Source organism: Camelus dromedarius, chromosome 21 (assembly GCF_036321535.1).
Source record: "Camelus dromedarius isolate mCamDro1 chromosome 21, mCamDro1.pat, whole genome shotgun sequence".
In the NCBI taxonomy this organism is placed as follows: Eukaryota; Metazoa; Chordata; class Mammalia; order Artiodactyla; family Camelidae; genus Camelus; species Camelus dromedarius.
The window spans coordinates 22,598,416-22,610,419 of record NC_087456.1 but is presented as its reverse complement, the minus strand read 5'-3'; the positions used below and the strand labels follow the sequence as shown (position 1 = coordinate 22,610,419).

Sequence of the window (12,004 nt, the reverse complement as noted above, 5' to 3'; positions counted from 1 at the left end):
TGTTAATGAGGGACACTCAGAAATAACTGGGAGAAGTGTGAACTTACATATACAGCCCTTGTTGAGGGAAATCTGGCAATATATATCAAACTTTTAAATGTGCGAACCTTTAATCAAGCAATCCCACTTCTTGGAATCTACTCTAGAGAAATGCTTTCACAAGATCAAGAGGCTCCTACAAAGATTTTTACTGCAGCATTTATAAAAACAAGAGAATTCATTTATATGTTTGTGAATAAAGAAATGGTTATATACAGAGAAAACAAACTTATGGTTACCAGGGGGAAAAGGGAGTGGGAAGGGATAAATTGGGAGTTTGGGATTTGCAGATACCAACTACTATATATAAAACAGATAAACAACAAGGTCCTACTGTAGAGCTCAGAGAACTATATTCAATATCATGTAATAGCCTATAATGAAAAAGAATATGAAAAGGAATTTATACACACACACACACACACACACACACACACACACACACACACACAACTTAATCATTAGGCTGTATACCAGAAATTAACACAATGTTACAAATTGACTATACTTCAATAAAAAATAAAGGGCATTTTCAACCATTTCAAAAAAAGAAATGGTTAGATCAACTACAGTTTGTGATAGTACTATGGAAAATCATGATTATTAAATACAATGGTGCAGATTTACACATGCTAATCTGAAAAGATCTCCAAGCTATGGGTAAAATAGTAAACTGCAGAGGTTGATACTATTACATAAAGAAAAAACAGGGAAGGAGACAACACAAAACTATTTATATAGTTACTTACAATTGCAGAGAAAAAGTCTGTGAAGTTATCTGCTAAAATTAAAAGCAATTATACATCAAGCAACAATAACCTTGGGGGAGAGATTTCCATTCTATATACATTATTTCCTCTTTCACATTAAAAAAAAAAAAAAGAACATATTCAAGTGTTATCTTTTTAATTAAAGAAGAAAGAAAATCCTTTAAACACCATCGTCACATAGTAAAGGCTACTGAACTCAAGTGAGCAACATACTAGCGAGGAAAGGAAATAGGTGGAATCAAGAGTTTCAAGGATGAGAGTGAGGCCTGGCAACGAGAAAGAACACTTCTTCCTCTAGGAAAATCAGGAGGAAGGACAGGCACACACTCAGAGAAACCCGAGGTGAGCGCAGAAGGAGGGAACTGAGGACACTCACAATGGGTGGTTTCAACCATCTCGATAAAGCACAAAGCAAGGAAATTTGTTGAATGCAAAGAGGCTACCAGAGCAGCTCGGAGCTCATTTATTCTGTCAGTAAATATTTATTGAGCAACTACTAAATACCAGGCACTCTCCCTGAGCTGGGTACAGCAAGGAACCAGACAAGCAGGTCTCTACTCTTAGGAAGTTTACATTCTTGTGCGTGTGTTTGGGGTTACAGGGATTAAAGAGGCAATAAACTAATAAACACACACACAAAACCACAGAGACAGGTCTTCTCCAGAGATCAGATAAGGATGCTATAATAGACTTCATGCCTGCTTTGGTAGGAAGATCAGGAAAAGCATCTCTGAGGACGTGTGAAGTTAGCTGAAATCCAAATGACCAGAGGGAACCAGCAATGACAAAATCTGGAGGGAGGGCAATTCAGGCGGTGGGAACAGCTGGTGCCAATGGCTCTGAGGTGGGAAAGAGCCTCGTTTATGCAGGAGTATGAAAAAGCTGCAGGCGGCGGGCAAGGAGGAAAATGGTACCAGAAGACAGACAGCAAAGACCTCACAATCCAAGATCAAGAGTTTGGGTTTTATTCTAAGTAGAAGAGAAAGCCTCTAGAGAGTTTCAGCAGGTAAGGCAAACTATCGTATTTTCCTTTAAAAAGGATCACTGGGGTTTCTTTGCACTCGTGGTCTAATCTAGCTCCTATGTGAAGCATGCCACTCAGGCAGGTGCGGAAGACCTCCCCGAACCCCCACCTGCAGGAAAGTCACCTGAAGATGCATAAAAGGACTTGCCTGGGAAGCAGTGGGCGCTCAGCTGCAGTCAGGTACCATGAATGGTGTGAACGGTGTGAACACAGTGGGTAACCTTGCACTGGGACATTCACCCCCAGGGACGAAAAGGAAACAGTGGGAGCTCACTCAGGCAGTACGGGAACAAGGCAGAAATCATGAAAAATTACTCCCGAATCTACAAACTCCTAAGGGGCTGAAAAGAAACCGGGCTGTCCCATTCTAAAGCTCTAAAGAACAAAGCAAGGGATTGATTTCAAGGCTTAAAATAATGGCTATGATTTCACCACTTCTTTCTGCCACCACAGTAACTCAATACAGATGAGCTTTCTCTAAAAACCTACAAAAACTCAGAGACGGCAAAACAACTAGGATGCTCCCAATTTCTAATTAAGTGGAGGCTAAGCATATGAAAAACCCTCCTGAGCATCATACAGTTTAGCATGAACACTCCCGAAGCCTCCCCCCGGTATACCAGCTGCCTATCCTCTGACCTTTCACACTGTACTGTCTTCAGTGTACTGTGGAGAAAGAAAACAGCAAAAAGACTTTACAGGTCACAACAAAGCGGGACTGAGAACACTGTCTCCAACAGACACCCCAGTCTATAGTCTCTCCGTGGATAAAACATGTGTGTCACACACTGCCCCGTCTAAAACCAATAATAATAAAAGGGAGAAATAAAATAAAATAAAAGATGGCATAACCAAAGCACGCATACCAGAGCCACACCACACTTCAGCCAAGTGGCAGTCGCTCTCGCCTGGTTCTTTGCACAGGTCCACCACGTCTCTGCATATGGTTTCTGGGGTAACTGGGACCTCTGTGAAGTGCTGCTCATTGTTGCTGAGGTACACAGTAAGAAACATCTGGAAACAGAAGGAGAAACAACACCAGTTAGCAGTACTGTCTACACTAGTGCCATTCACTTCCTACTCACCTTAGAGTCCCTGCCCCAGACAGTCTCAGCTGAAGTGCAGACGTACAACAGGTCAGTCTGGCTGCCCTGTGGCCCAGGCGGGGGAGGGACCTGGACCTCTGCCCATAGCCCCCGGCCCTGCTCCACCAGCAGCGCCCGCAGAACCCTCAGGGATCCTCCGAGAACAGTCAAAGCGCACATGGAAGGCCAAATTAAAGCTTTCTCTGACATTTTATTTATGTTATTTAAGAATACTTGTGTAGTTCTTAGTATGCTGGACCAGACCCACACTACAAACAGATCTTCCTATCAGTCCTGTGAAGATGATCAAGGGATATCTCACTCACACACACACACACACACACACACACACACACACACACACACACATATATGCAAAGCCTCTTTTGGGGAAGGATACACAAGAACAGAACAGGTATTGCCTCTGAAGGCAGGATGGGCAACAGGACAGAACTAGGAGGGAAATCTACTATTTATACCATGTGCATATATTACCTGTTTGAAAAAAAATGTATTTTAAACCTAAGATGCTTTAATCCAATTAAATACCTACTTTAAAGCATAAATCTTCATCAGTAAGATGTAACTAGAAATGAAAGGCTGTTATGCTAAAATTGATCTGACTCTGTACATAAACACAGACCAGAAGATTTAGATCTAAAATTCATTAACATTCTTTCTCCCAGTAAAAGTAGACCTGCTACTGACGAATTTAAGTTTTCACACCTATTAAATAACCAACCAACCAAACAAAAAGCCATTGTTAATTCCTAGAATTCTTAGTACTGAAGAGACTGAATGAAGCAACAAATGAATTGTTGATGGCCTTGCAAATCAGCAAACCCCTATGCTCATTCACTCAGTGAGTACCTATTCTGTGCAGATTAGTGTATATCAGGGTGAAAAAGAAAAAGAAAAAAAAAAACAGACGACTTGAAAGCGTAATCCCACTGTGAGAATCTATCCTGTGAAAACAATTATAATCAAAGGAAGAAAATAACAAAGGCTGTGAAACATAAACTTGATGGACCAGTACAGTAGACGGTCTGTAAAAATAATTACCAAGACCATGCTAAACATTGGGGAAAGTTTAAGTTTTAAGGCTGTAACAAAGCAAAATGAGTAGGATCTGCACTGTGATCACAATGACACAGGAATGTCATATGACAACCATACAACCTCCCCATCCAGCTTTAACTTCTCCCATTACCCCAGAAGTGAGAAAGCTGAATTAGGTTCTTCTTTAAAAAAAAAAAAAAAAAATGCAGCACCTGATTAGGGACGATGATGGACACTGGCTAAGACAGCAGACTAGGTGCCTCAAGGATTTGGTTCGAGTAAGGGTTCAAGACATGCACAAGAGAAGGCAGCCCACTGGGTCAGCAGGCTCAGCCCCAGAGGGCTTACCAGCTGCACTGTGCACTAAAACCATGTTTTCTTAAGGTGAGCCAAGTCTCCAACCAAAGCTCTTAACTCACATAAACATGTATAACAGAGAGTAACCCAGAATACTAGAAAACATAGAAGATAATCCATTACATCTACAAGGTAACCCAGAAAAAAATTTAAAAGTGGCTTCTGTTGAAACAATACATAAAACATGTGAAAACAAAACTGTAGAGTCTCCCAGTATGAGCTCAGAAGCTTTCAAGCTACTTGTATCAGGTTCTCCACATTCTGATAAACTGCGCTGCATAAAGATACATAGTTCCAAGCCCTCAATCTAGCCAACAGAGTAGCACTTAAAACTGTTACACAAAATAAACAGATTTTCAACCCACTGCTGCTCTGGATACATATACAGGGCATTTAAGGAGGGAGATAAATAATTTACACTTTAGTCACTTTAGTACTAAATAGTACTTGTCCTCAATACTCTCTACCCACACCAAAATTTTCTTTGAAGTTTAACACTTCAAACATAGTAACTGGCTTCATTGTAAATATGAGACTTGGAGGTATTTATTAAATCACAGAAATATTTAACATACTGTGTATATACTAAACACTAACTGTGTCAACAAATAAAAGGCTATTACATAAGATAATAGCACCTTACCTTTATACTTCATCTTTCACACACATCTCAGAAACTTACATCACCTCTCAGATAAGCTGAGCAGACGTTATTTTCTCTTTATAAATGAAGAAAAAGACTCAGGGAAATGATACACTTGGCTACCAGAATGAGAGAGGGTACAATTCTGTTCTTATCATCTTTTTTTTTTTTTTTTTTTTTGATCCTGTTTATTCTTTTTTTAAAATTGAAGCAGTGTTGATTTACAATGTTGTGTTAGTTTCTGGTGTACAGCATAGTAATTCAGTTATACACATACACACTCTTTTTCAAATTCTTTTTCATTATAGGTTATTGCAAGTTATTGAATACAGTTCCCTGTGCTCTACAGTAGGACTTTGCTTATCTATTTCCATGCTCTACTCTTTAAGCTGTTCCTTATAGCAGAAGAATATCAGGAAATGCTCTCTTCAAACCCAGTAACCAAACTTTAATAGAGATCTGGCCTTTTACTTTCTGGGAAACAACAGCTTTGTTTATTTAAAAGGACAATTATAAATATGAATGATAAGAAATGATGTTCTGTTTAAACTTACTTCCCCGCCCCCCAAACCCTCAAGATTAACACTGGTATGAATGGTGGCACACGAGTGGACCCCACTGCTGCCATCACACATGAAGACAGCTCGGTGACGTGAAGGAGGGCTAGCAATGTGATGCTGCTGCTGACTCCCAGGCAGGAGATCTGGGTTCTCACCCCAGACTCATTAATAATTATTAGGGAAGTAATGTCACCTCTCTGAATCTCAGCCTCCTTGTCTTCAAAATATGAGTCTTTAAGTTCCCTACGAGTTGCCATCTAGTTTGGGTGTTCACTGGGTGTCAGAGCAAAAGCCAACATCTTTACAACAGTCTGCATGTTGGAAATCAGCAACCCAGGCATGAAGCGGGGACCTGAATAAAGGCAGTGGTGAAGAGGACAGAGGGAAAAGGAGAGATTCAATAGAAAGATGGGATCAGGTGACTAAACAGGGGTGGGTGTGAACTGAACTATTCAGTGGATGATGAGAGAGTAAATTTAGGAGGAAAACCAGGGTTGCTCTGTTTTGTGACCGTGGGAGCATCAGGTAAGGGAGGGGAGGAGCGGAGGGAGGGAGCTTTGTTTGGATTAGGTGGCTTGTGATCTGCCCACACCAACACCTGGCCCCACTCCCTCTCCAGCCCTCACCTCCTAACCCTCTTTGCTCTGCTCTGCCAGTGTCCTCCTTGCTGTCCCCCTCCCTCCTCCCTAGGGCCTGTGCACCTGCTGTTCCTGTTTGCAATGTTGTTGGGTCAAAATCTCTGAAATCTCCTTGGAGCTTCCCAGGTGAAATCCAAAACGGGCCCCAGACACAGAGGGCAGGGAGAGACCAAAGGAAAAAGGAAGAAAAAAGACAGCCCACTCCAGACTGGCAGGAGGCAATTTAATCAGCAAGGGAGCTTACAAGACTCACAAGGCTTGTCTTGGGTGGCTGCAAGATGAACAGAAAGTTTATGGAGAAGCTTTAACCAGGTTCAGTCTGGAGGCTGTGTCCTTGGGTAGCTTCAAGCTTGGGGAGGGCAAGCAGAGAGCACATTCCAAGGACAGGAAAAGGGGTGAAGCGCCTCCAAATGCCTGGGTCCAGACTGCAGGGCAAACCTGCGGTCACGTCTTCTGGACGACCTTCCCCAGCAAACGCTCTTCCCTATGTGCCAGCATTTCCCCAGGTCTTCACTCCAACGCTGCCTTCTCCGGAAGCCTTCCCCCACCATCCCGCCTAAAATTCCACCCCCACCCTCACCGGGGCACACACACTTCCCTGCTTGATTTCTCTCCTTGGCACAGTCACCAACATACCCCATATTATATTTACTTAATCTGCTTTCATTACCCATCTTCCCCACTCACAGAACATTAAGTTCCATTAAGTTCAGAGATGTTGAATATGGTATCCTCAGCACCGTGCACTGGGCCTGGTATGCAGCAAGCACACAGTAAGGATGTGTTTATGAATGAACAAAGCTGTTATCACACTTTACAGATGTACCTCTGATTTATTTTCACAGAAAGTTTTCCTTGAGGTACTGACAGATGAGAGAGCAGACAGTACAGAGCCCAGCTATCCACACTGACAAAAATCAGTGTCCTGTCCTCACTTCTTCAGCTTGTATCACGCTACATCCTCCTCCTCCTGTTTCAACATGCTCTTCATTCATCCAAGATTCATACACCACCTATTTCATGGTTTAAGTTCTAATGCAGAAATAACCTTTACTCAACAGTTAACACAGCACATGGTACAAAATTCAAAAGAGAGAGTTGTGTGGAGAGGGACACAGTCAGCCCACAGGGAGGGAGCCAAGGGCATAGATACCCCAACCCAGCTCCCTTCTTCTTACATTGTCACATCACTGCCTACTGGACAAATCCGACTAGAAGGACCCAAAGGCAAGGGAGGCCACAGATGTGGTTTATAGAAGTCAGCCCCCTGGGGCACAAAGGAGGTGGAGACAGGCAAGCAAAAAATGTTCCTCCTCTCCATCCTCAGGCTCAATGACTTCAGCATCTATGTGGTTAGAGAGGGCCACTGAGCAACAAATCTGAACAGAATGAGAGCACAAGGTCCAGGGAAAAAATATCCCAAGCAGAGGTAGCAGCAAGTGTAAGGCCCTGAGGAAAAATCGAGTTTGTCACATTTGCGGAAGAGGAAGGTCACTGTAGAGAGAGCAAGAAGAAGTAATTACAGGAGATTCATTCAAAGAGGCCAGATCGTGCAAGATGCTGGAGGCCAGTGAGTGTCAAACTCTGGCGTGGACAGAGGACTGTCAATCACAGATGGCTAGGGCCCGCCCTCAGAAGTTCTGACTCAGATCTGGGATGGGGGCATTTCTAACAAGCACCATATGGTACCGATGCTTGTCTGGCAACCACAAGCTGAGAACCACACTGTTCTAAGGCCAGAGCGAGGAATTTGGATTTTAATCTAAGAGGTCATTGGAAGCAAATCATTAGAAACAGAGAGTAGATTAGTCGTTGCCAGGGGCTGGGAGAGTGGTTCTTAACAGGTACAGGGCTTCTTTTGGGGGTGATGAGAATGTTCTGGAATTAGTGGTGATGGCTGCATAATCCTAAAAACCGCTAAATTAGATACTTCAGAATGGTGGTATGTGAATCATATCTCAATTTAAAAAAAAAAAAAAGGTCACTGGAGGATTCTGAACAGGGTAGTGATTTATGTCATTTTTTAAAAAATCACTCTGGCCACTATGTGACTAGACTCCAGGGGGACAGGAATGGAAAACCAATTAAGAGGAAATGTAGCACATAAAATGAGACAGAATGGTAGTACAGACAGCAGGGAACAGCAAAGGTGATGAAAAATGGCTGGACCTGGGTTATATTTGAAAGTAGAGCCAAAAAGACTTGCTTGACAGACAGGATGTGGGGTGTGAGTAGAGAGAAAAGAAGAGTGAATCTGGGTTTGCTGTCTAAGCAACGGGGCAAACGGCGGTGTGATTTCGAGATGAAGGAGGAACAGGCTGGGGGAGGGCCCCAGGACCAGGACCTCTGTGTTACACCTGGGATGTGGAGAGGCCATCTAACTGTTCATCTGACTGGGATGATGACTGTAGGAGCTGAGCAAATGGAAGCATTTAAAACCATAAGCCTGGATGCCCCTAGATCAGCAAGGAATAGCCAGAGATGGAAAAGAAAGCTGAGGGCTATGCCGTGAGCTATCCAACACCTACAAGTCCCACAGAGTAAGAGGGTCCACAAAGGACCGAGGGGGACCCATCAATAAAAAAACAGAAAGAAACCCCAGGGAGTGTGGCGTACCAGAGACCAAGCAAAGGCAGCCTCAACTAAGTCAAATGGAGCTCAGAGACCTCAGCCATGAGGGCTGAGGGCTGATGCCCAGACCTGGCAGGATGGAGGCTGCACACCGCCCTGACAAGTGCTGTCTGAGGATGAGGCTGCAGGCCCAGCTGGAACAGCCCAGAGAGCCCAAGGGAAGCACACGGGGACCACAGAGCCACCGATGGAAGAAGACCCAGGGTGAAAGGAGTGTCTTGTTGCTTTTATAATTTCACCATGGAGTTTTCACAGGATATTTTAATGGATGGAATGATCCAGTCGGGAGGGGAAATGGTGCTGACGTCGCTGAATCTTTCTCTCCAAATCAGTGCTCACTGCCCAGGGGTGATCTCCATCTGGAGAACCCACAACCCCTTCCCACTCGGCCTGGCCAAACCGCCACAGCCCCATTCTCACTTACTTTCTTTGCTGTAGAGATGATTTTACTTTTTCAGTTACAAAAATAATCTGTCAAGCTTGTTGGTTTCTTAATTGAACGCCACAGCATGGTGACAATGATACAGACAGAAGAGGTGGCCTTAAGCCATGACTGGACTGTAGGACAATTCACATGCAACTGAGGGTCCTTGAGGGTGTGGGGGACAGAGACCACCCACCAGTCCAGCTGCTACTGGTGGCGACAATTCCTATAATTGCTACATTTCCCCCTAGAAAATTATGATTTGAACAAAAAGGCACCATATCACTTGAAATAAACTTTTAAAACTCATTTCACCTACCTTTAAATTTACAGGCATTAAAGTATGTTCCCAAGTTATAAAGGTTAAATATCACACTTATATATCATTTACAATTTTAAACATTTTAATTATAATCTGCCCATAATTATAGGCTTTAGTATGATACATTGTAACTATCTCAAATTTTATAGAGGAAGTGAAACAGGTATTTTCTCAATGAGTATCAATTCTCTCCTTCTTAATTTACTTAGAAGAACAAAAAAGAAAAAAGAAAAAGAGGGTCAAAAGAGAGGTCTGATTAAACTAACTTATCATGTTAACCTGAGAAAAAAGCAAGCACACATGCTCTTTATATTGCCCCTTTCCTTTTATCTTTGTTTCATAAATGTACTGTGCTCCAATATAACAAAAGAATTCTTCAAAATGTAATTTAATTCCCTAAAAATAAAACAGAAACAAGGTGAAGCTGTTTTTATTCCATTGAGATGAAGTAGTTTTATCAGCATGTTGACAATTAACTTAAGAAATAAAGTTTAGCCTACTCTATCAACTAAGTCCTTCAGAAAACAACAATTTTGGCTGAGAATTCATGACCTTTAATAATAACAAATAAAACAGCTAAATCTTAGATGTTTTCAGCATCTTTTATGAAAACATTTTAGAAAGAAAAAGTACAAATAGCAAAACTCTCAAGAATGTGTCAGTTATATACTGTTTTGTTACAAAACAGTATTCACCATATCCTATTATACAAATTGAAAAATAATAATGTGTGTATACATATATGAAATACATGCACAGAAAAAAGCCTGGAATTAAATTCATCAAATTAACAGTAGTTATGCTTTGGTGATTAAGATTATGAAATGAATTTTGGAGCATTCACCTATGCTTAAATTTTCTAGAATGATTAAACATCAGCTGGATAATAAAATTGATTTTTTAAGGAATCAATGATGAAATTAGTAAGATAAACATAAAGTGCCATTTTTATTCCCTGGGTCCTTCCTGTGAGATTTGTAAGGCAACTATCTGTTTGCCGGTGCTTTTCTGTGTTACCATGCTGCCTCAACTTCAGTCAGGGGCCACTAAAAACAAGCGATCAAGAAATACACCTTAAATGCCCACTACATTAGAATGGAATATTATTCAGCCACAAAAGGAACAAAGTACTGATGCATGCTAAAATGTGGATGAATCTGAGAACATTATGTTAAGTGAAGCCAGACACAGAAAGAAATGTCCAGAATATTTAAATTCATAGAGACAAAAAGCAGACCCACGTTTACCAGGTGTCGGGAGAGGGGGAATAGGGAGTGACTCCAGGATACAGTTTCTCTCTGGGGTGATGAAAATGTTCTGGAATTAGTGGCGATAACCTTGGCGATATACTAAGAAATCACTGAATTATACACTTTACAAGGTGAATTTCATGGTATGTGAATTACATCACAATTTAAAATGCCCTCTACATGCTTACTATGTGAGATCTCTTACGGTAATTTTCCTTAAATTTACTCATGAAAAAATTAAAGGACAGCTTGGTACTGAATTACATGAGTAAGGCTGCAGGTAAAATGGAAATTCAGAATGAGAAAGATGAATGTGATCTGAGGTAGACTGAAGTTTCAGCAAGGAGGCATAAATTAACAGAAAGCATAAAGAAATAATAAAAAACAGTAATAATCCTATAGTAACCTTACTTCCAAAATGCCATCTCTTCCTGAGTTGGGATTTTTTTAAATTTTTTCTTATATTCTTAAGAAAAGAGAGATGACTTCATCAGTTTCTTTCCCACACAGAAGCAATGGAGTTCCCCAGAGTTAAATCCTCTGGGAGGCTGTTGTGAGAAACTCAATGATTCTCACTGACTCATGCTCCAAACAGGATCCTGGGAACTTGTGACATAAATTATTTTCATCATTAAGAGTGCAGCATTAATCCAATCAAAACAACACACCAGCCTTTACAGCTGCCCCTGTGACTCTGAGGACAATAAATAGCTGGGGCATCTGAAACTGCTCACAAGGTCCAGCTTAGATGGAACAGAGGAGATGGCTCTTCTTCTCTTGATACAGGTTGTCCCTTCTCAGTGACATAGACATAAACTGCAACCTTCTTTTCAACTTTTAAGTCTTCAAGAACTTCATTTGTTAATACTAGGAGCCACAAGGAGAATAGATTCACTGCTAAACAGTAAGAGTCAACTCTAAAGTATACTTAAAAGCAGAGGATATAAGAGACAGATCACATAGGACAACACAGATGATAAAATATGGGGGAAATAAATGTAAATTAAAACAATGAGGTATCACTGACAACTATTAAATGAGTCTTCACAGTCGAGCGCTGCGTCAACAGAGGTGAGAACATGGGAAAGTGATTCATTCAAAGACCATAACGGTGGTACTAAAAATTGTTAAAAATCCCATTTGGAAAGTAACATGAGTCATGTATTAAAAAACCATAAATTTATGTATTCCTCATGACTTTA

General features: G+C 41.4%; 1 protein-coding gene across 2 annotated transcripts in view; it reads right to left on the bottom strand.

The window, feature by feature from the left end:
• Positions 1-12,004, bottom strand: part of TP53BP2 (tumor protein p53 binding protein 2) — a 54,320-nt gene that overhangs the window by 28,307 nt on the left and 14,009 nt on the right. For both annotated transcript variants that reach the window (XM_031438436.2, XM_064477274.1), the window contains exon 2: positions 2,700-2,847. In XM_031438436.2, coding sequence (XP_031294296.1) covers positions 2,700-2,847 — 148 coding nt within the window. The remainder of the gene's footprint in view (positions 1-2,699; positions 2,848-12,004) is intronic.